Below are 24704 nucleotides of genomic sequence, written 5' to 3' on the forward strand. Positions count from 1 at the left end.
AGTTATATGCTGAAGTACTAGCAGCGACAGGCTCTAAGAAACCACGTAATCTCACCTCAACTTTTATATCATTTTCCAATTCAGCATCTAGAAAATCCAGCGTAACAGGTTCCTGGGATTTAGGATTCTGAAGCAGAAGATATTAAGTTATCAAATAATAAAGACAGAGCACTGTAATATTACAAACCACTCTAATCCCATAATTTAAAATAGGCCTACTTTACTGGGTTTACTTACCCATCTATTTTAATCTCTTGTAGCATTTCTCATCTGTTTTATTTTGTGCAATAGAGAGATTAATCGGGTAAGTGAAAATCAAATTAATACTAACTGCCAGAGCCTGTCTACAGCCTGTCATGTACATGGCTCATGCTGAGGTGCTGCTTCTCCTTCTCCTGGCATGTCACAGACTGTACTGATTTGGGAGGAATCAGAGTAAGCAGAGGATATGGATCTCTCACTTGATGTCCTGCCTCCGAGAAGGGAGAGAGAAATTTGTGAGAGTTTTCCACCCAACCAGTAAGCTGGGGACCTGCACTCTGCAATTTTACCAAGAGCAGACAACAGACTTGCTGATGAGGTAGGAATAGACTACGGGTCAAGATTTAAAAAGGCAGCAATTGCAGCAAATTATTTGCTGCACTTAACCCACAATAAACCTGACTTTTACTGTCAGCATTCCAAGACTTTCCTGAGCACTTTGGAGTTTCAAAAGCATTTCTCTTGACATCAGTACTGTTATCTCAGTTTGGAAGATGGAAACCTGCAGCATGGAAATACTGAAACCCAAGGATCCAGACCTAAGGAAAATTGGTGATGTCCACCCTGAACTATGGAGCACAGAGAACTCTGGTGACCTACATCTGTAATAACCCTGCCCCCCAGGAGTGCTGGAAGACCACTGTAGCTCTGCTGAACTAGACTGGACCACCCTCCAGCCTCTGCTCCTTTCTCAGCTGCAGTCTGCATTTCCTTGGCCAGAGCCATCTTCCATGTCACTTGTTGGGAATCCAACTTTTTTTCTGGCAATTTTGCCTAAAGCCCCATTGACTTTATATTGTGTGTGGTGTTAAAATCATCCATCCTTATCACACAGTAGTTATTTAATGCACCTTAAAAGCAAGTGCATTTTTTTAGGAAAAGGAATATGGGGTTATATTACTTAAACATTTAAATCTCACAGTTCAGAGTAGAAAATGAAAAAAAAAAAAAAAAAGAATTTCAGTAATTCTCCTATATGAACATAGAGAGGGTAAAGTCCCTTACTTCAAAATTATGATTATATTCCTCCTTGTCTGACAAAGTTACACGACAAATGTAGATGTGACTGTTCTATCAAGGAATGCAAGGAATGTAAGCATGTCTCATCACAATTCATGCATTTACTGGAAGAAAGTAATATCCTGAACAACTGGTAAAAGATACCTTCATGTAACAGTGTGGAGTTAAGAGCTTAACAGTAGCCCTTATTTTCAAGATTGTAATAATAAATAGCTCCAGAAGACAAAATATTATTTCTTTATTTTCTTGAGGACAAAATGTACATGTCTCTGGCTATATGGAATCATTCTTGTTCTTAACAAGGCTTTACTGTCTGCTAAGAGGAAAACCAATACATTTATTCTCAGGAAGAGAATATGTACTGAAAAGATTGCAGACAAAGATTCTGGGTATTTCTATAGAATATTTACTGAAAACTTCAAGAAAATTTTTGCATTTCTATTTATATATGATAAGTAACATTAGCAACTTTAATATAATGGCATTAATGTGTGCTCTCTACTAATTCAAGATTATTCAATTATTGCTATGCAATTGCTTTTCCCTCCCAACAAATCCATGCTCTCAAAATAAATAACAAAATGCTAAAATGTAAAAATAAATAAAAATTTACATATCTTACATGCAATGGATAATGAATAGCATGGTCAAACCCAAACAGCATGCATGAAGGCATTGGCATGGCAGAGGAGGCATTTATGGAGTTCACATTCCATTCCAACACACAAAGGAACAAAGAAGAAAATAAATGGTAAAAAAAAAGGAAAAAAAAAAGAAAAAAAGCCATCACATCAAATCAAGGTCAATATTTATTTCAAATGATAACCTGGGCTAATCATAGTCAAGGAGTCCCAAAGACAAAATAGTGAACTTTAATTCTGTGAAAATTCAAGTATACATTAACTGTTTGTTTTTTTTTTCTGTTTAAGACATATTATATCACTTCACATTTCTTATATGATACTTATTAACCACTTTTAATAGGCATAAATACATAAATATTTAAATACGTTCTGAGATGTGCCTGAGGCACAACAACAACCACTAAAAATTAGGACAGAAAATTCCTACGCTGGTACTTTAAATGGAAGGCTATTTGCCCCTTATGTCTCTTTCCCCCAAGAATGTTTTTACCAGTATTTGGACTCCATAATTTTTATATCCAAGGTTGCCATTTACTGGGGTTTATTCCAAGCCTTGAAGAAACAAACTTACAGTTCAGTTTGCTCTTCTCTTTATCCAGTCATGTGTGCAACATGACTGGAATAAGTACACCACCACCACATTCACCAGCACAACTTAACAAAACAGAACAGAAGTAAATCACTAGCAATGATGCATGCAAATAAAAGGATTGCAATCCATTTTCAGCAGGACAAATAAAGGCAAGGATCTACAATTTCAATGAAAACTCATGAAGGAAACATAGAAAGAAAGAACTGGTGCAGCAACATAAAAAAAGTTAAATAAAATATTTTTAAATTGACATGTGTTTTGGGAGGTCAGTATTCTCACAAATTCTATGGATGACCTTCTTTTCTGTGTTGCAGGAGCCTAGTTCCTACCTGTACTAATGAAGACAAAGGCTACTAGGCTTTTAAAAAATGTTATGTTAAGAAGACTGCAAAATCCTGGGCCACAGAGGTAAACTCAGGAGCATCTGGAGTGGATGGGAGCCCAGAGCTTTTCCAGTGCTGCACCTCCCTGGGCAGAAAGAACTCTCAGGCCAACCTAGCAGCAGCCAGACCACTCCATGGCAAGCTGAGGAGCCAGGTGTGCTAAGAAAACTGAGATTTTGTATGATTCAATGTTGCTTTCTCCAGTGCACAAACAAAAAACCCAGAGCCAAGGTGACCTACACATGTCATAAACACAGCCACCTGACACCTGGCGAAATCTCTGACTTGGATCAGGATTTTACACCATGTTTTACTGGTGTTTCTATCCAAGTTTTGTGTTATAGATTCCCACATGGGTAAGGAATCAAACTTGATATACTATGTTTAAGTTTGCTATTTTTCTAGTTACATTGTTAATCTATCCCTTTAATGACTTTTAAGTTTTCATTAAGTGCTTTCTGCTCAGGAATTGCATTACATAAACATGACTAGCTAACCTGTTCAGGTTAATGGCAGTTAATTCTGTGCAGTTGGGTCTGCTAAACTGAGAAAATCCCATGTAAATAGCAGATAGAACAAATTCCCTACTCTGACTTCCCCAGGAAAAAAACAAAACAACTGAACAACTCATATTCTGTAATTTTATGCAGCATACACTGTACAATAAAACTTGGCAATAAAGTCACAAGAATTAGCTTCTGATCTTCTCTTGACTTTGGGTTTATGCAAGCAAAGCCAGCACAAGTAGTCTCTTTTTATTTCCAGTCTTCAAATTAATTTCAATATCTGAAGAGTTTTTAGAGCACGACTCTAATTAGCACCTATTAGTAAAGCACCATAATTTAATGGAATGTCCTCCACTACAGCCAATAGCATGTTTTTATTATTTAAACAGGAAAGGATGCAAGCTTCATGCTTTGGAAGCTGTTTGTCACAATAAACAGTTCTCTAGTTAGGTATTTCCTAGTAAGCAGGGCAGAAGCTTTCTAATTATATTTCCAGTTCTATGCAATCTAATGCACTAATCACCTCCATCCAAAGTTACCTGTACATTGGGTCTCCTTTTTCTCAATTTAACTTTTGGTATGCCCACACCAATTTGCTGAAGTAACAAAAAAGCATTAATTTATATTTTTGCGCTATTCGTAAACAGCCTGCTTATAGAATGGAAGTGTTTTCTCAACATCTGCACTGTCCAGCTTATGTTTACCACTGCAAGCAGAGACTACCCCTCCTCCTGACCATGAGTTCTGAGCTCTCTGTCACAATTACACACAGGATTTGGATAGGGGAAACAAAAATCAGACATATGTTGATGTGAATAAAATTAAGAGATAGCTCTCCCTTCCATATACCCTGATGGAATAAAATATGGAATGAGAATAGCTCACTTTTTGTTTACTTTTATATTTAATTCTAAAACCCAGCTACTCTTAAGTTTCTTAAATAACCCTAAGCAGTAAAAAAGAATATTGTACCTTGCTGAAGGCACATGGAGTTTTAGGACTATCATTAAATGGGTTTTGATCAGAACCATAGTAAAAACAAAGAGGATTCTAATCTTTAGAATAGATTGAGAAATAAAATTATTTATTGTTTTCAAAATCTGATTTAGATTAAGCTTGTTAACACATGCTTAATAGACTCACTTCAGTGACCATGTTTACTTGGTGGTGCATCCACCTGTTCTCTCCCATAACAGTGGGAAAAATGCATCCACATATGCAGACACAAACAAAGAAAATTTGCAATAAAACACAAATTTCAGCACTTTAAAAAATTGTAACAAATTATACAAACATAAAAATGGATTAAGCTTTTAAAACTATATTAAGCTGCATATTAGCATAACAAAAACCTCTTGTTATACTTTGGCATAGCATTCATGTAGTTCAACAAAAAAAATGACAGGAAAGTTTTAAATTATTTTAATATGCTTTTGAACTTGTTGTTTGTTAACTTTTCTCAGTTGTGCAAACAACTTTACAAACATCAAGACAATTTCTCAAATTATTAATTGTGTTGGACCAGTTGTGATTTGAGGAAATAGATATTCAGAAGGAAAGCCAAAGACATTCAAAAGAAGGAAGCACTGGAAGTCTAAGAAACCCTCACCTCTTCAAAGGTAAAGATGTAGTTATGTTTTAGTTTACATCTATTGAAAAATTGCTGACAAAGAAGGGTAAGACGTTGTTTGTTAATAAGTTAACAGCTTCTGAGAGGTTCAACTAAAATTAATGTGACATGTTAAAGAAAGTCCATGAATTCTAAATATATCTGTCTTTGTCGTGTACCTTAGTTTTAAACTGTAGTTCTTGTATCAGTCGGAAAAGCATGCACCACCCCACACAAACTGGGAGTGAAAAAGTCTAGTCTGTGTAACTGTTATAAACAACAATAACAATAATAATGCAAATTCTTAGTATTACACTTAGACATCATTCTGCAACATAAAAATTATTACTCAGAAAACATCCTGTTTTAAACACGCTCTAATTCAAAGTTTTGAGCATTAAGGGAAAGCATCTCTGGACTTCACTATCCTTTTAAGAAGAAAACTACACAGAGAAACCATGACAATTAGTATCCCAGTAATCCATCTCAGTTTGCTTAGATTTAGATGGGATGAGCTGAGTTTTAACAAAGGTTTTTTTAACAAAGGTTTTTATTCTTCAATGTTTTGAGGCAACACTGCAGGATAACAGCACATCTGAGATGAACAGAGACCATATCCATCAGCTTCTCAAAAGATTAGGTCTAAAATAAGAATACTGCATTACTTCTTTTTACATTACTCCTGTGAATGAAAAGACAGTTTTATTTGCATAAAAGGGAAAGATAAACAGGCCAATCTCCAGCACCTAATTACTATTAACCTCTAATTAAGAAAAGATTGGATCAGTAATGATGCAGATATTTGCCTCTGAAGAATTCACCAAGAAAAATCATCAAATCAAAACTTCCATTCTTTAAGACATGAAAATGAAATGCAGATATCCAGAAACTGAAGTTACTCAGAAGCTCAGTTTTGAAGACTATATAAAAACCTTTTCCAGTTTTCCTTTTTATTTTTAAGTGTCTTTCAAAATAAATCAAAAGGGAAATCTCATTAATAATGCCAAGTTATTCTTTCTGTGTCAAATTCTATTCTCTTCTTCAGAAGAACTTTTTCTTTCTTGTGTTACACACTTGGCAAAAGATTTCAAATGTATTAATTACTTCTCCAATAAATTAATTCAAATATTCACAAAGCTAACTTCTCACAGCTTAAGATTTAAATTAATCACTAAAATATGTAGATGAATTCTTAATTTCATCTTCTGTCTTTGACAATTAAAAAAGTAATTTTAACTTTGTCTTTTATATAATATAACTTTAAGAATCCAAGAGATACAGTTCACTGAAAATATTGAATTATTATATGAGAATTTTCAAGAAGTCCACTAAACAGAATATTGTTTCATATGGAGAAACCTTTCATTAAAATCAGGGTCAAAGTCTGATTTCAGAAAAAGAAAATAAATCCATTCACGTTGAAGTTTTCCATCAAAGTTAGGGAGGCAAGTTATTTAAGAAGTTACAGACAATGTAAGATTCTCCACAAGGTAAGGACCACAGTTAATGGATAAAGAGCCAAACTGAAATATTTAGTTTCTATTCTCCTTAAATTTGATGAAAGTTGTGTCCTAATCATATTTACAAAAAAGTTTCATGTTTAAACATGAAAGACCTTTCTCAAGTTAAACTACTAAAAATCTAGCATTCTGAGATGAGGTTTCAGCTCTGATAAACCGAAAATATGCAAACAAATAAATACAAAAAAAAAATCAAGTAAAATACATTGTGTTTTCCTCTGATTTCTTTGGTTTTGCAAGTATGAAAATTTCATCTTTTAAATGAGAAAGCAACACAAAAAAGTGCACAAAAACTCCTCAGTTAAAGATTCTTCACAATGATTACACTGTTTTCACAATATTACAGCTACCATTAGCTGTTTTTATATTAATATGTATAATAAAACACTTCACATATATAAATATGCATTCCAAATATCATTTTTTAAAATTTTATCAATAACTAATACAAGCCAAAGCTGGTGGATTTGGATGAAGCCATATATGCATCACAGATTTTCCTAACACCCACAAAACTGAGATTTTTCACTATTGCTTCTTGTGCCTTCAGCAATCCTAAATTCAAAAATCCTACATTCAACCCTGAATCCAAAATTTCTGATTTTTTTCTGACAATATCCCCTTATAATGGCGAAGTAAATTAGAAGGTGTTTCATACCTTTGGTTGGAGATTTGGATGCAGTAGCACATACCCATTAGGATCAATCGCAAAGTAGTATCCATTGGGACAAAGCTGAAAGGAAAAATGAAGTTTAGCACTATATGGTATTAAGTACTGAAGAAAGAGTAATTAATGGTTTTCAAGGAATGCTAACATTGTGGCAAACATGCTTCAGGAAACATGAAGTATAAGATTACTAACACAGACAAGATACTTTCTTGATATTTACTCTTTTAGGATCATAAACTTATTATTCCATTCAAAATGCAGGACTTTGCACCTGCCTTCAGTCAAACTTGTAATGCTCCTTTTCTTCCTCAACATTTGTTTTCCACAGCACTAATTATTTTCAAAGAAATTCCACAGCTAGGTGTCAACATAAACAAATCAGTCATACAGAGTAGGATACAGACAGACACCTATATTAAAGAAATTTTCTATAAAGAGCAGTCCTAGATAAATGGCAAATATTATCAGCTGAAATGATTGTGCACTCTACATTAAGAACCAAACACTTAACTAAAAAGCAGTGTCTTAAGATACAGGAAGATAAAAACTTGTGATATATCCCCCAATGTAAAATCTGACTTTACACAGTGCATCCTGATGGACAAATTGCATAGGAACACATATACGGCTGGAGAGAAAACCACCAGGAAATGTACAACAATAGAAAAGGATCTATGAAAAGAAGCCTGTCGGTGTTTTGACTCAAATCCAGTCATTGCTGCATGACTTATGAAAGAGGATGTACAGTAATCACAGATAAAATATACATTATGAGGAACCACCAATGCAAACAGCTTACCGTAAATCGGGGAGTCAGTTTTTTTATGTCCTCCAGAGAGACATCAACTCCCATTACTCCAAGAATCAGCTGGTTCTGGTAGAATTCCAAAATGTTAGTATGTATTTCACATATTTATAATGTAGAATAACTGCAACAGTCAGTAAATTTGTATTTTTGCCCTTATCTCTTGTTTGACAAATACATTTTGAGAAGTTGTCTACTTAGTTATGTGTCTATTCTGAATATTTTAAATAATGTCAATATGATCTAAAATTAAATTTAATGAAGTTAGAATTTAGTATAGAATATGAAAATGATTTCTGAAGATGGATACTTTCTGCGATGAATAAACAATATATGTGAGAACAAAACAGGTATATATACATATATATAAATATATATATGTATGTATATATATGTATATGTATATATGCATGTATGTATATGTATATGTATATATGCATGTATGTATAGTATAATGATGAAATTATGAAAAATATTCCAACACAACAAAAAAACCCCAGTGAGTATAAGAATCATCAGCATTTGAAATCAGGGGCTCAGGCACTACACTTATTTAACTTATAATTTATTTTCTTACTACAGAAAAGGAGGGCAGTCATTTACATGGTGCCACCTGAATCCCTTCTCCACATTAAATAAATTTGTAAAATTTATTGGAGAAGGTATCTTGCAGCCTGTAAAAAAAATTCTGGTGGAGATACAAATTGAGCAGATTTGAGTTCTCTTGCTCCTGTGTACTGGATCACGTCTGTTTTACTTCTCAGAAAGACATCCTCTGATAATCAGTAGTCTGTCACTTTGAAACAGACTCAGACAATTCCAGGCATTGTCTTGTAGATAAGATATGCAACTTTTTTGTTTTATTGTTTTGTTTTTAAAGGGAAACTAAGAGAACTACTCTGAAGGTAAACTAAAGAATGCAGTGGTGAAACCCTCATTGATTCATTCTATGTAACAGCTGAGAAACTGAATTAAAGAATATTTTGTCTAAATTGTCTAAATTTCTGTATATTCTGACCTGGAGTACACCAAAAGTACAATATTTTACCACACATTGATCAAGCATATTCCAGGTCTGTTTTTTGTTTTGTGAAGAGGACACAGATTCCATGTCAGACAGTAACAGGGATGGGAAATTTTACTTATTTAACACTTAGAATTTAATCTAAGTATACAGTGCTCTTTTCTATTATCATTACAACCAACTAATTTATATTCTCTACATCACTGCCTTTTACCCTGAAATGTTATAGCCTCAGAGATTTGCTAGGAATTTTTCTGGACATTATTTCTTGGAAAGGTCTAAATAATATCATCATCAACTTCCCATCTATGGAGCACTTCATGCACTTCCAGTGCCACTAAGGCACAGGGATTGATAGTGGAATGTCACATGCTGAAACTCAGAATGACAAAAAGGGTAAAAGAATGCACTGCATTTTATTGTTCTCAGGAGGTTATCAGGTAAGTAGATATGACCTCTTTGCTTCTCATGTACAAGACAATTACACTGCAAATATTCTATGGAAATGCATAATTTTCAACACATTTAACATTAAATTTAATTCATATGCTGGTGCTTTTTTTTTGTTTTCCCTTGAAGGAACAACTTACAATTTTCCCATTTTGTTCCCTTGTTAGATTGAAGACAGGCAGGGTTCCTGTAATCACAAGGCCCAGCTCCTAGAAAATAACCAATAAAGAAGGGAGAAAAATACTTCTTAGTTAAAAAGCAAATTTTAAGACATAATACACCAGAACAATTGAAGAATGCATGTAGTTAAACAAGTACTTTCAGTTTTTGTAAAAAAAAAATTACTTTCAATTTTGTAAAAAGAAGAAAATAATACTACTTCACTGACTTGATGAATACAAAGTTGAAATTATGATTTTTTTGTGTCCACATTTTAGTAGGATTGATATATATTATTTTTTTGAAAAATAGATGATGGTCAACAACTTAGCATAGAGAAGTTTCAAAAACCTAAATGTTATGAAAAGATATTTGCAGTTACAGCACCCACTATTCATAAAATTATGGAAAATAGAGGGGAGGGAAAGGGAAAGGGAAAGGGAAGGGGAAGGGAAGGTGCGGGAAGGTGCGGGAAGGTGCGGGAAGGGAAGGGGAAGGGGAAGGGGAAGGGGAAGGGGAAGGGGAAGGGGAAGGGGAAGGGGAAGGGAAAGGAAAGGAAAGGAAAGGAAAGGAAAGGAAAGGAAAGGAAAGGAAAGGAAAGGAAAGGAAAGGAAAGGAAAGGAAAGGAAAGGAAAGGAAAGGAAAGGAAAGGAAAGGAAAGGAAAGGAAAGGAAAGGAAAGGAAAGGAAAGGAAAGGAAAGGAAAGGAAAGGAAAGGAAAGGAAAGGAAAGGAAAGGAAAGGAAAGGAAAGGAAAGGAAAGGAAAGGAAAGGAAAGGAAAGGAAAGGAAAGGAAAGGAAAGGAAAGGAAAGGAAAGGAAAGGAAAGGAAAGGAAAGGAAAGGAAAGGAAAGGAAAGGAAAGGAAAGGAAAGGAAAGGAAAGGAAAGGAAAGGAAAGGAAAGGAAAGGAAAGGAAAGGAAAGGAAAGGAAAGGAAAGGAAAGGAAAGGAAAGGAAAGGAAAGGAAAGGAAAGGAAAGGAAAGGAAAGGAAAGGAAAGGAAAGGAAAGGAAAGGAAAGGAAAGGAAAGGAAAGGAAAGGAAAGGAAAGGAAAGGAAAGGAAAGGAAAGGAAAGGAAAGGAAAGGAAAGGAAAGGAAAGGAAAGGAAAGGAAAGGAAAGGAAAGGAAAGGAAAGGAAAGGAAAGGAAAGGAAAGGAAAGGAAAGGAAAGGAAAGGAAAGGTGCGGAAAGGAAAGGTGCGGAAAGGAAAGGTGCGGAAAGGAAAGGTGCGGAAAGGAAAGGAAAGGAAAGGAAAGGAAAGGAAAGGAAAGGTGCGGAAAGGAAAGGAAAGGTGCGGAAAGGAAAGGTGCGGAAAGGAAAGGAAAGGTGCGGAAAGGAAAGGTGCGGAAAGGTGCGGAAAGGAAAGGAAAGGTGCGGAAAGGTGCGGAAAGGTGCGGAAAGGTGCGGAAAGGAAAGGAAAGGAAAGGAAAGGAAAGGAAAGGAAAGGAAAGGAAAGGAAAGGAAAGGAAAGGAAAGGAAAGGAAAGGAAAGGAAAGGAAAGGAAAGGAAAGGAAAGGAAAGGAAAGGAAAGGAAAGGAAAGGAAAGGAAAGGAAAGGAAAGGAAAGGAAAGGAAAGGAAAGGAAAGGAAAGGAAAGGAAAGGAAAGGAAAGGAAAGGAAAGGAAAGGAAAGGAAAGGAGCGGAAAGGAAAGGAAAGGAAAGGAAAGGAAAGGAAAGGAAAGGAAAGGAAAGGTGCGGAAAGGAAAGGAAAGGAAAGGAAAGGAAAGGAAAGGAAAGGAAAGGAAAGGAAAGGTGCGGAAAGGAAAGGAAAGGAAAGGAAAGGAAAGGAAAGGAAAGGAAAGGAAAGGAAAGGTGCGGAAAGGTGCGGAAAGGTGCGGAAAGGTGCGGAAAGGTGCGGAAAGGAAAGGAAAGGAAAGGAAAGGAAAGGAAAGGTGCGGAAAGGAAAGGAAAGGAAAGGAAAGGAAAGGAAAGGAAAGGAAAGGAAAGGAAAGGAAAGGAAAGGAAAGGAAAGGAAAGGAAAGGAAAGGAAAGGAAAGGAAAGGAAAGGAAAGGAAAGGAAAGGAAAGGAAAGGAAAGGAAAGGAAAGGAAAGGAAAGGAAAGGAAAGGAAAGGAAAGGAAAGGAAAGGAAAGGAAAGGAAAGGAAAGGAAAGGAAAGGAAAGGAAAGGAAAGGTGCGGAAAGGAAAGGTGCGGAAAGGAAAGGTGCGGAAAGGAAAGGTGCGGAAAGGAAAGGTGCGGAAAGGAAAGGTGCGGAAAGGAAAGGTGCGGAAAGGAAAGGTGCGGAAAGGAAAGGTGCGGAAAGGTGCGGAAAGGTGCGGAAAGGTGCGGAAAGGTGCGGAAAGGTGCGGAAAGGAAAGGAAAGGAAAGGAAAGGAAAGGAAAGGAAAGGAAAGGAAAGGAAAGGAAAGGAAAGGAAAGGAAAGGAAAGGAAAGGAAAGGAAAGGAAAGGAAAGGAAAGGAAAGGAAAGGAAAGGAAAGGAAAGGAAAGGAAAGGAAAGGAAAGGAAAGGAAAGGAAAGGAAAGGAAAGGAAAGGAAAGGAAAGGAAAGGAAAGGAAAGGAAATCCAAATCAAGCTTAAAAATAGTAAATTTCATTTGGGAGTGATGGCATTTCTGCTCCTAAGGCACCTTCAGTGTGATGGAGCCCTGCTTTCCTGGAGATGGCTGAACTCTTGCCTGCCCTGAAGTAAATTAATTCCTTGTTTTGCTTTGTTTGTGTGCACAGCTTTTGTGTTCCTATTTAACGGCCCTTGGCTCAACCCACAAGTTTTCCAGATTTTACCCTTTGATTGTGTCCCCAGTCCCACTAGTGGGGGGGTGAGTGAGGGGCTCTATTGGGTTTGGTTGATGGGTGGGGTTAGACCACAACAGGCAGGTAACACAGGCAAAACCAACATAAAAATACATGTAATACATGTAATACAGATAATTCCTTTGCTTTTTCTATCATCACTACTTTTGAGTGATGTGCAATAATGTCCACCATTGGCTTGGCAAAATCACAGTCTCCCCTGGTACTCAGGCAACTGAGGCAAGGAATTTCCATTTATTTGGGAAGATATAAGAAATATGTTTTTCCTTTAGTAGCCTTCACAAATCATACTGAAAATAGGATCCAGAACAACATATATTCAGATAGAAAGGAAAGTTTTGTTTTCCATTCCAAATTATCCATAGGGCGATTTCTACCTTTTTATATGTGATTGTTTGAGTTCAATTTCAAACTTTTCCCATACATTTATGCTTACTCTCCTTCTATCTAGTTTATTGAGAAGTCATATCCCTTTTCTCCTTATGTTTCATTTGGAAAAAAAAAAAGAAAAAAAAGCTAGAACAGTATATGAATCCAGTCTGGCACAATCTGTTCTCTATTTTCCCAGTCTAGCAGCACCTTTTTGAATTTTAAACTATCTTTCATGAACTTACATTTGTGTAAAAATGAAAGGTGATGCGGTCAGAGTTAGTAAAGTTACAAGCAAAGTGAAGTGGATTTTGTAGGAAAATAAGAGAAATAAAGATGAATCAGTAGAAAGGACATTTTTTTCTAAATTGATTGAAAAGATACATAATGAAACAGTATGGGAAACAACACAATCTCCCCACTAAAAAAAAAAAAGAAAAGCAAAGTTAGAGAGGATAACAATTAAGAATAAATATTGCCTAACTGGTAAACCTAAAAGTACCTAAAAATTCTGAGATTTTCTTGAAAATGAAATAAGCGAAAAGAGGTGTGAATTGCTACAAATACATCAAATTATTAAAGACAGTCCTGAAAGCCAAACTGAAATGAAAGTACCTCTTCAGAATTTTATAACCTGAATTTATGCACTAATGTGGCCTCATGTACTACACTGCATTGCCTCAGTCTTAGCCACAGAACAGCCACTGGACAGTAGGAGCCAAATGATAGGAATGAGTCCAGTAAGCCACAAGCAAGAGAACTGTGAGCCCTACACGAGGGAATTATTTTAGGGAATTTAAGATAATAAACCAGTGTGACAACTTAGACACACTCCCTTATACAACCAAGAATCAGGAAAAGGCTTCAGAGGGAGTTAGATACACCTATGTATGCTTTTATGGTCTCAACTGTGATGAGAAAGTCCACAAATCTGAGCCTTTGCCTCAGTACTTTACCTTGTGTTGCCCTACTTTATTTACATATAATTATGCATATATGTATATATCCACTTAGGATATAGAAGTTTCAAAAACCTTTGTGTGTGTTATACAGACGTGTATATAATTATATACTCACAAACACACATATGCAACACATGAATGCAGAAAACCTTGAAGGAAAGACTGAATGTACCTACTGAGTATATAAAGTAACACAAGAGATGCCTGCAGGTGTCTTTTATTTTACTTGACTAAACAGATCCCTATTTGTAATTACAAATCTATCTTTGGCTTTGCAACAGGATATGTACAGAGCATAAGAACTTTTGTCATCACATCCTTTATGTTTCCAGTAAGTACCTCAAAAATAACAAACAAAACATGGTTAATGAACTTCTGGGCATTGAAATTTCAAAGAAAAACTAGTTCTTGTGTCATTTATATTCTGTGTCAGTTATATTGACAGTAAAAATTGTATATTGATAAAAATTCTACAGAAATGCTGACTGAGGGGAAGATGTGCATTTTGTCATGACTTTAGATGACTACGTGAATTTGGATAAATACGTGATTCCAAATGACCATTTGGAAGTAATTTTTGCCCTGTTACTCAGAAGTACGTTATTCAGAGCAAGAGATTAGATTTCTGCTAACAATACTTTTCCTCCTGTAGCTTCCTGAGTATGTTTGTTTTACAAGACCAATGTGATAAATTCAGCAGTAAGAAAGGTTTTCATATATCTTTTTGTTTATTTCCCCATTATTTACATTGTCCAATTAAAGGACAGTTAAAGAAATTATTACCTTGAGCAATCAAGCAATTACAACCACACAAGTGCAAAATTTGTGCAAATACTTAGTAATACAGATAGATTTCATTCTGTCTGGAATGTTCTTTGGAACAAAAAAAAAAAAAAAAAAAAAAAGGGAAAACTAACTAAGAATTCTAAGAATTCCTCACCAGAAACGTAAAAAAATGACCTTTACTGCAGTAGGTACAACACTGGAAAACTATTAACTTCTTTTTCTTTGTTCTTAAGCTGAGAACAGCAGTGGCCCATGCTCTGAAGTCTGCAGAGAATAAACTGTTTTTCTCTGTTAAATTTCAAGACACTTAGAAGGAAGTGTAAGGTGCAAGTAAGATCAGCACATTATAAATAGGTCTCTTCATAGAGGTTGTTGTACTGATGTGTTTAGATGTTAGCAACACAAGAATATCATGTTTGGAAGTGTAAGAAATTGGATTCTTGGGAAAGCAGACCCATACAGTTACTTATTTTCTAAAATTCTTACTTCAGTAGAGATAAACACAGATCATACCAGAGCATCCAGATAGACATTTGTCCATTGAACTTGTTTGGCTTGCTCTCCAGCTAAAACCATTGGTCTTCCCAAAACATCCAGATATTCCTGCCAAAAAGTGCAATAAACTTGTCAAAAGGCAATTATTAGATCAAAGAGCACAAACAATATTAAAATAAACAATAATTAAATAATAAAAATTAAAATATCAAGGAAAAAAGGAAATCAAAAGTAAACACTAATACAGGGAAAGAATTTATTTGCTTAAAAATTGTACCACAAAATAATTCAGTCTTCAGTTTGCAGTGTTTACTGAAAAGGTAATTCTTGTATTTCACTTCCAGTCACACAGACCTTACACACATAACCACCACTCTCCTTCCACAAAACAGGACTTACAACTATTTTTAATCCAAAATTAATTGCTAATGACATCAAGAAATTACAAGCAGATTACAGAACTTTCAACTAGGAAGAAAGAGTGGACAGTGGAGGGTGAGCGGTGTAACATCTGGGTATGCTAAGCTCCTACAGCAACAATTTCCATAACTTCTATTAGAATAATAAAAATCAGAGTTATAAAACCTCTTTTTCCTGCCTTTCTTCGGTTTGTGAGTATGGCTGAAGCTGGTGATCTTATGAGATGTCAGATTTCTGGACTGATTTGGGAGTGGATGCCATCAAACTTTTTTCAGTCATCAGCTTTTTCTACTTGACTGATCTTATTAAGGATACATCTTGCCAGACAGTGTCTGGAAGAATTTAACAGAATCAAAGGGCTCTTATTCAAGCCAAGAAAGGATTCTTGTTTTCTGCCAAAAAATGTCATGGCTGGCCTTGGAAGGACAAAGAACCGCTATGATATTTCTCTGCTGTTCTGGACATGTGAGTACCTGAACTTTCAGACAACTGAAAAGAATAAGTCTTCTTCTACTCTGTTCTTCAGTTTGGATCTCATCATATAATCCCAGAGACCTGTGCCTTTTTTTATCTACATGCAAGTCTGCTGAAATGCTCCTGCATCCCTTCTGAAGGAAAGAAGTGAAGTCTCTTCCAAAAGTGTTGGATCCATCCAGGTACCTCTCCTATAAAGCAGGATTGTAGCAGGGCACCCACTTGAGTCCAGATGCTCTAGGAGGGCTATCCCCTCATATATATCCACAGCCTCCTCCATGTAATACAAACCCTTTGGATCATGCAGAAAGTATGGCAGAAGGTGAACCAGGAATGCTTAAACACACTATAAAAAATGTCTGGTTTTACAGAACTTTAGAATAAAATTGCTGTCATGTCTCAGCATCAAAGCTTGAGTGACCATGTAAGGCTGGGAGGAAATCAGAGGAAAGCACAGTCCTTGTGCAGGATACAGAGCACTTCAGACACTCCATGGTGGGCACGTGGTCAGCCTGCTCTGGAGGATGCTAACGTCACCAGTGCTGTGACCAGCACACAAACTGCTCTGGGCCAGCTGGCCAGGGTAGCAGGTAACATTTTAAACTGGTTCACTGCAACCACATTAAAGAAAAAGTAGAACATTTTAAGAGAATAATCCCTTAAATGCAGAAGAAAGTCTTGATTTTTTTCTCTTTCCTTAATGTAGTGTATCTTAAAATTTAATTGATTTTAGCAGAGGTTAAGAGAAAAAATGTCCAAGAACATATATTACTCCACTTTCTGTGTGTTAAAAATGTATGTGGATTTGACCAACTCACTTACCTGAGTGTTTATTCTTATGGCTCCAATAGATGGGATTTCATAATAATATCCTAAAATTTGAAACAGAAATAATGTTGCTTTACCGTAATAGATGGCTAGCCTCTTAATCTTGAGGAATTTCATTCAGCATATAATTTCTAGTCTAAATTTTATTAGAATTACTGTTTATGAATTAGATACTTTGCTGTAGATGCCACCACAATGCATGGCCATATGTTGGGTCACCGTGCCATTCAGACCAAGGCAGTTACTCTTAAAAAAGTAAAAGTTATAATTTGTTTCTTTTGGCTGTTTTGCTAAAGGCTGCATCATATACTGAGTTTGTACTCATGAAATCCCAGTTACTATGATGTGCAAGTAAATTTAATGCTTATTTTAATATGCTGTGACAGCAACATAATTACATGCTAAATGCATATAGAATAGCCATGGTCTGCTATAAGAGTGAATTCATAGTACAAAAATATAAGTTAGTCTTTGAAATGAAAAAAGCTAATGGGTATTTCTCCTACACAGGGAACGTACATCAGAAATGTCTTTATTTAGCATTGATTTTATTGCTCATTCATTTGAATTAAAAATGTTTTCAATACTGCTCACAAAATAAGACTCAAGCCAGGCACTGAGATCCATCTTCAGTAGTTTTCTTAAAAGAAAATTTTAAGTCAGATTGGAAGGAAGAGGCAGAGGATTAGAGAGGTAAAAGTATTGACATGTGTAATTTCCTTTGTTGCATGCAAAATCTTTTAATTTAGGAAAATTAAATAAGGCTGCTTCTTTGGATGTGCAAACAAATAATCACAGGAATTTTGGACAGATTACGATCATTTTGTCTCAATAATAAGATGACATAGGTGGCTATGCTTTAAACCAGCTGGTCCTCATTTGTTTTAAAACAATGGAGGTCACATGCACACAGTATTCTGATATACAAAGATGTTAATAAAAAAAAATCTGTTCAAAACACAAATGTCACACAAATTTTCTGTTATTATCTGACAACACAATTTGCTCTTCATGAAGTTGTGGTATCTTCTACATGACTTGCCAGCATGCCGAGGGTTTCATGAGGTTATGATACTTATGTATGCTATTCATCCAGGCTATGGATTCTTCTAGTATTTCTTTTTCTCTCTATCTATGCCTTTCTCTTTACTTTATGTTACTCTTCTGCCTGACATTATCTTTATCTCCTTCCCTGGCAGTCCTAATTTGCAAGACTCTTTGTAATCCAGCTCACCTCTCACCTCTTGCTTTTCACTCATTTGTAAAATAGTTTTACATTTTCAGTCAGGCCTGGAAATTTCTCTATTTAAAATATAAGCAAATGCTTGGTAAATTATATATTTTCTACTTATCTCTATTCTTTTCCATTATTTCTTTCATATTTTATGCTCTATCTCTCTGTCTTCTACCTTGTTGTACAGTTATATTAAGATATATTTGGGACTCCTCTTTCTCACACTTAAAATGCTTCTGAGTGTATTTTTCATGTAAAAATTTCAGGTAGGAAATATTTTACTTCCTTACTTTCACCTTTTTACTTTTTCTTTCTGTCCTACATAAGGAAAACAGGATAAAAATAAAAAATACAAGATGCTCTCAGAAACTAAGACATCAGAGCAAGAATAATTTTGATATTTTCATTTAAAAAGGGAAAAAAAATCTGATTATCTGATCCTTTGTAAATTTTGGAGAAAAACAGAAAGAAATGTAACCAGCTAACTAACCAAACAAAAATCCCTTTGTCCAGACTGCTTAATTTAAAACAGCTTTGCCTAATTTCTTATCTGTCATCAGTTCCAACTTTACATAGATGGCTGTTACAACAAATATTCTCAAAAACTGAACCATAATGGCTTATTGCTATAAAAACTACTGTGGTAGTTTTCATGCAATATAAAGTTTTAAATAAAGTAATAAAGAAATAAAAATACCAGTTTTTTGTTTGTATGTGATTTTTTTCATTTTTTTATTATGTAATAAATTAACTTTTGGAACTTTTGGTAACAAATACTATAAAGCTAAAAACTAAGCTGAAAAATCTGCCATTTTTACAGAACAACAAAGATATCACTTATCCAAAGCTCTATTAAAGATCAGTTTAAAAGAAAGACACAGTACCTTTATTTTCACAGGCCATCCACTGTATGGGTCCTTTGTCATAATTATGTTGGCCAACAGAAAATGTGAACACACGTACCTGTGCAAGTTAAAAACCAATGCATATATAAAAACCAACAACTATATATAATTTATTAGTTTTGACCCTCAAGTCAACGATACCTGGATTTTTCATAAAGTTGAATAGAAAAGGAATAGTATGAATTTTCCAGTTTTTGTCAACATAATAGATATGAGATGAAAAAAATAATAGATTATGTTATTTTATGTACTCCTATTACTTCTTCCATGAAGTACAATCAAGAAGAATGCTCTTTTACACAACCTTGGTACTTTAAAAGTCTTACATTGGATCATGAAGTATTTAAATTTTTAGGTTTTTTATTCTTGGGTGATAATTGTAACTTGTCAGGTTTTGTTAAATTAGTTAACAAAACGTATCAATAATAATGCTTACCAATCACTTAAAAAGAATATGTGTGGCAGGAGAATTCAAAGCAGTGTAAAACAGGACTTTTTAGGATATAAAAAATGAAATTAATGGATACTACAAAAGAGAAAAAATTCTCATTTTGCTCACTCAGTTTTCTTTTTGTAAAGCTACTAAATTAGTTCAACAGACTTCCAGACAATGGTTAAGCTTCTGATCTTTCACCTTCAGCTCTTGGTACTCATTTAAGTTGTGGGGTTTTTTAGCATAATTCTATTCTTTTTACACAATGCTACTTTAATCTATCTCAGCAACTGTAAGGTGTTATGGCTTCAGAAGAATTCACCAAAATCTCTCAATGTTTTGGACTGAAAGCAGACTTTTCAGCTGAAATGATTTTCCATGCAAATTTTCTGATTTGAATTAGAAAAAATTAAAACCAAAACCTGGTATTGCTTTAAAAATATTAAAAATCATACCAGACACACAGAAAAATTTCAAATACTATATTTCAGGTTCTAGCTGAATATTTTGCTCTAAATTTGAGTGCTTCTGTTAAAAGCTGGGAAAAATGTTTTCCCAACAGTTTTAATGAGCTGCTCACTATATTCATGTCCCTCTGCTCAAGGGTCACAGAGCTTTTCCTTTTTAGGTATCTCTTTTTTTATGCATCTTTAACTTTACAAGTTCAATGTAAAAACCATAGATAACAACATGAAATCAGAATGAAAATTCCTTTCTATGAATTTGATGTTTATAATTGAAATATACTACAATTAAATTGCATGCAGTCTGTAAGTAATAAAATAATGTTTTTGTTAAACAACACACTCTAAAATTGCAGACTCCTTGTAAACTACTGATCACTGCTAAGTTTTTTCAATTACTATTTTTAAAAATTTTCACTACATTATTTAGCATGTGCAATTAGTACCCAAATCTTCACTTCCCAAATAGGCAAAAAAAATTGTGTGACATAATCAGAGCTCAAGTATTAATGAAGAGCTGTAGGAATGGCCTCACATCATCCATCAGCAGGTAGCAAATGGTGAAACTTTATTAGTGTTGACCCCTATATGCAAGAAGGGCAAACAAAGCTTTATGCTGGATGCCATTTTTAATTAACAATATGTTTATTTGCTTTATCCATACAAACTCTTTGTTTTTTGCAGTTAAAAGGAGAATTAAAGCAACTATTCTGCTGCACTGAGCACTGATTTAAGTGCTTGTACTCCATATAGCATCATTCCCCACTAATATGTCAGGCCAATTACATTTCTGGTTACACAGACAGGTAAAGGAATGACTGTACCTGCATGATGGTAAATTGTTATCCTTATAGTTCATATAGATAAAGACAGATGAAAAATACCTTGAAAAATTTTACCCTGAAAATATCAGTATTGACAGTGCAAAAATGACTTTACCTGGCATGTTTATATCTCATTTATTAATACTGTAGCACATTTGCCATCCCCCTTTTTCTCTTGATATATTTTTAAAAATGACAGCTATAATTCTCCTACTGGATCTCTCTGCTTCTACTTAATTAACATTTTTTTTTTCTGATCTGATTATCACCATGTTATTTTATACTGGCACCTCTCAGCTCACAAGGTCCCTGCCTACTATGCTCCTGTTCTTTCTGAACTCACACTGCTCCCAGTTCATTGTCCACTAAACACTGATTCAGAATAGATTCTTCTCAAAAACTATGGAAAAACCCCACTGATGGTCACTAATGAGATACTTGAGAGTCCTGGTGTTTCTTTTTGGATTAAAAGCTATCAAGTCATGTGGGTTCTCTTGTGTGTGTAGAAAACACATGAGTCAATTAGACTGGACTGTCTAGCATTTGATCTCAAACATAAAAATGAAACACTGAATTGGATTCAAGTTGCGAAATGCTATGTAATTTAGGGAAAAGCAGCAGTGTGTTAAATCTGCAACAAATCTATAAAGAATTTAGAATTTAAATTATTGACAACAAGCAGGAGACAATATATCTGATTTACTGTTCCTTGGATAATTAACAGAGATAAAGAACTGCAATGAAAATTGGAGTTTTTAATTGTTACTTGGTTTGGCAAGAGGGTGGGATATTCAAAAGAGTATTCTTTTTCCTATTGCCTCATCTGGAATTCAGTAGAATGACAGACCAGCTGGAAAAATGAGTCAGCAAGTCAAATTAAAGAAGCCAATTTTAGCAAAAAAAAACAAAACAGAAAAAACCCAAAAAAACCTCTGTGCTGAAATTTTCTGTGACAGGACCCAGAGTCAGCCAAAGTACTGAGATGTATTTCTCTATATGCTTTCCTTATAGACATCTCTCCAAAGAAGACAATAGGCTATTGAATTTAAAAAAAGAAAAGAAAAAAAAGCACCAAACATTTAATTACTTTTAACAGGGAATTTATGACTTAGAATACTTTAAGCAACTAGATCAGACACAGCGGGTATGAGTACCTCTCTCTGCCTGTCCTTTAAGCTTGGTTTCAACCAATTAGTGGGTTTCTGAAACGAAACAAACTGCCAAGTAGACTTTGATCCCCAGAAGTTGTTTCCCATCACCACTGAGGCCCAATAATTCCTTCTCTCTGCCTCTCTGCTGCCTCTTGGGTTCTGTGTAAACTGCAGTTCCTGGGTGGTTTTGCCATGACAGTTTCTCTCCACCACCCTCACTAGAGGATGGACATTTGTGTTCCCCAACCCATTTCCTAGGAAAAGGGCAGCCTTGCCTCAAGGCAGACCTATTTATTCTCTTCATAAAGAAACACAACTTCCAAAGCCATAAAAACGAATGGAAAACTAAGATAAACAAATAGGAGCTGTCATGCTCTCTGATTTTCAATAGAACTATGCAAAATACTTCTGCAAAACTTGTACCCTTAGAACTGAGAACTAGAGATGGGCACCAGCCTGCCCTGCCAGCCCATCCAGACACTGTCTTGAAATTGTTCTGAAATATAAAAATCCTATTTCTTAGCAAGAGTTCAAAACTAATTCGCTGCATTTTCCTTACTGAAACTAACCTTAGGGAGAAAAAAATATTCTTTTTTATAATAATTTACAGTATCTAGTAGAGGAATGTACTAATTAGCAGCAAAACTGAGTGGCACAGGCTGCCCAGCGAGGTTGTAAATCTGCCTCCTTGGAGGTTTTAAACACCAGACTGGATATGGCCCTGAGCAAGCTGGCCTGATCTTAGACATGATATTGAAGTAGACACCTCTGCAGGTCACTTGCAACCTGGCTTATCCTAGGAACCTACGAAGGACATCAAAGGAATACATGCAAAAAAACAACTCCCAATCAGAGCAAATGATAGACAGAAATGAATGCTACAAAAATGAGGAAGAAGTGTTTTATTGAAGGAAATATAATTGTCTAATTATAAAATTAATTTGCTATTTATTTGTATTTCTTTCTAGTGGAAGAATATCATAACTATCAAGGTGAGTAAAAAAGATTTTGACTACTACAGATTTTAAGGGACAATGGTACTCAAGGGACTCATAATGAAGACAAAAATGAAGAGGTCCCTATGAAAAGGCTGTTTTCCCTACAGATTCTGTTTGCTTTTTACATATTTTATTTCTTCATTTTGGTATTGGAATAAAATTAAGAAAGATTAAATTAGATGCTTCCTCTGGGTATAACACGTTTTGAGTATTACAAAAAATTAAGGCTTGACTGAAGTTAATTCAAAGGGGTACTTAAACACAAAGAACTTGCTGTTTAGGCTACTGCCTCTATGTGTAGGCAATGTGGAATCACTGAATGTTTTCATTGGAAGAGAGCTTAAAATCATCTCACCCTAACTCCCCTGTCACAGGCCTATGAGCACTGCAGCCACCCTGCATGTCCCAGTGGAAGAAATACACATTTTTTGACAGATAAATGTCTTGAATTCTGTGCTACTGGAATGAGAGAGCTCTCAATAACAATTCCTGTGCATCTTTTCATTTCTCTGTTTAGGAAAAGACTAAGACTTTTGGAGATATATGTCTATTTTACCAGATACCAAGAGTGATACAATTAATTCACTCAATTGGATGCAGGCAAGATGAATCCTGTCATTTTATGCCTGGCATATAAAAAAACAAAGAGGGCATCTTTCTCTTCTACAAAATACAAACTGACTATGACCAAAAACTGAGCACATCAAATCATTCAAATCTGGTTTTCATGATGACAGTAAGATTTCAGAACATTTTACTCTGGCCTTTACAGCTGCAGGTAAAGACTCCTGGATAATCTTTTTTACTATACAACAAAGAAAAAAAGCTGTGGTGAAGTGGAATAAATAATTTAGTAATTCCAGCATGACCCAGGAAATTATCTTTCCCAGTAATTGGTTTACAGATTATCAGATATGTGGAAAAATTGTCTGTAGTTTATATTTAATAGGTACACATCTGAAATAAAAGCACAATATAAGAAGCCTATCATTCTGAATAAAATCATAAAACCGCTCTTCTATTTTCCATTTTGCATTCTGTCTTCTAAATCCCTTGTAAGTATAGCCTGTAAATCACTTAATCATTTTTGTGTTTTGTGCCATAGGCCAGAGAGATGTTATGTGGTTTTCAAGCTGCTTCAGCTAAAACAGTGAATGCATTTTTTTCCTTACATTTTTACATCTGTGGACAGAAATTTGAAGATGATTTTGGATTGTGCTGTGAGTTAGCTGAGAACAGAAGACATTTATAACCAATTTGAACTCAGAACAGAACTTCAGAGGAGAATCTGAAAACACAATATACTAATTAGGAAACCATCCAAGATTTGGCAATAGGATACACCAAATACAGAGTATCACCTAAATTCCAGTTAATAATCCATCATGCTGAACAACATGCCAAACATCAGTTTGGGAATTCTGGGGAGACACAGTCCTGAACCATTTAAGTTAGAGCTGCAAATGTTATGCAATTTTTTTTTTTTAGGATTTTGTTGTTTTGGGTTTTATTTAGTTTTCAAGAAAATTAATAGAAGTTCTGAGTTAAACAGCAGGGGAAAGACTTAAAACCATGTGTTAGAGGACAGTTTTGAGATCCCTTAAGCCATCTGTTATGAATTACATAAAATGGGGCATAATCCATTTTCCTTCTCAGGCCATGAGGGTAAGTGGCACAGTATGGCTACATCTCTTGGGCTACACCATGGTGCCATCCTCCCTCCCTGCCTGCCCCCAGCTCAGGGCATCTCATCACAGCATTTTTTGGGAATAAGCCCTAGCTCATGCTATCGCTGAACCGAACACTGACTGATAAAAGAATTGACTGCCACAAGCCGGAAGCCATACTGTTGTCTCTGTCAACAATTACAGCTATGAATAACTGGACATTTCTCCAGCCCACACCTTGGCTCTGGGTCGTTTATTAGCACAGAGCTGTCTGGTTCATTCCTGCA

The 24704-nt window shown here is 35.2% G+C and overlaps 1 protein-coding gene across 4 annotated transcripts in view; it reads right to left on the reverse strand.

Annotated features, from left to right (window-relative positions):
- Positions 1 to 24704, reverse strand: part of CACNA2D1 (calcium voltage-gated channel auxiliary subunit alpha2delta 1) — a 361220-nt gene that overhangs the window by 38988 nt on the left and 297528 nt on the right. For 2 of the 4 annotated variants that reach the window (XM_005526028.3, XM_088054910.1), the window contains exons 13-20: positions 18860 to 18938; positions 16736 to 16785; positions 15038 to 15127; positions 9625 to 9693; positions 8005 to 8079; positions 7194 to 7268; positions 3946 to 4002; positions 56 to 127 (exon numbers count right to left, since the gene is read on the reverse strand). In XM_005526028.3, coding sequence (XP_005526085.2) covers positions 56 to 127; positions 3946 to 4002; positions 7194 to 7268; positions 8005 to 8079; positions 9625 to 9693; positions 15038 to 15127; positions 16736 to 16785; positions 18860 to 18938 — 567 coding nt within the window. The remainder of the gene's footprint in view (positions 1 to 55; positions 128 to 3945; positions 4003 to 7193; positions 7269 to 8004; positions 8080 to 9624; positions 9694 to 15037; positions 15128 to 16735; positions 16786 to 18859; positions 18939 to 24704) is intronic. The other 2 variants (XM_088054909.1, XM_088054908.1) reach the window with 2 other exon arrangements.

This window comes from Pseudopodoces humilis, chromosome 5 (assembly GCF_049639895.1).
Source record: "Pseudopodoces humilis isolate 2021_Gansu_Grassland_sample_001 chromosome 5, ASM4963989v1, whole genome shotgun sequence".
NCBI lineage: Eukaryota > Metazoa > Chordata > Aves > Passeriformes > Paridae > Pseudopodoces > Pseudopodoces humilis.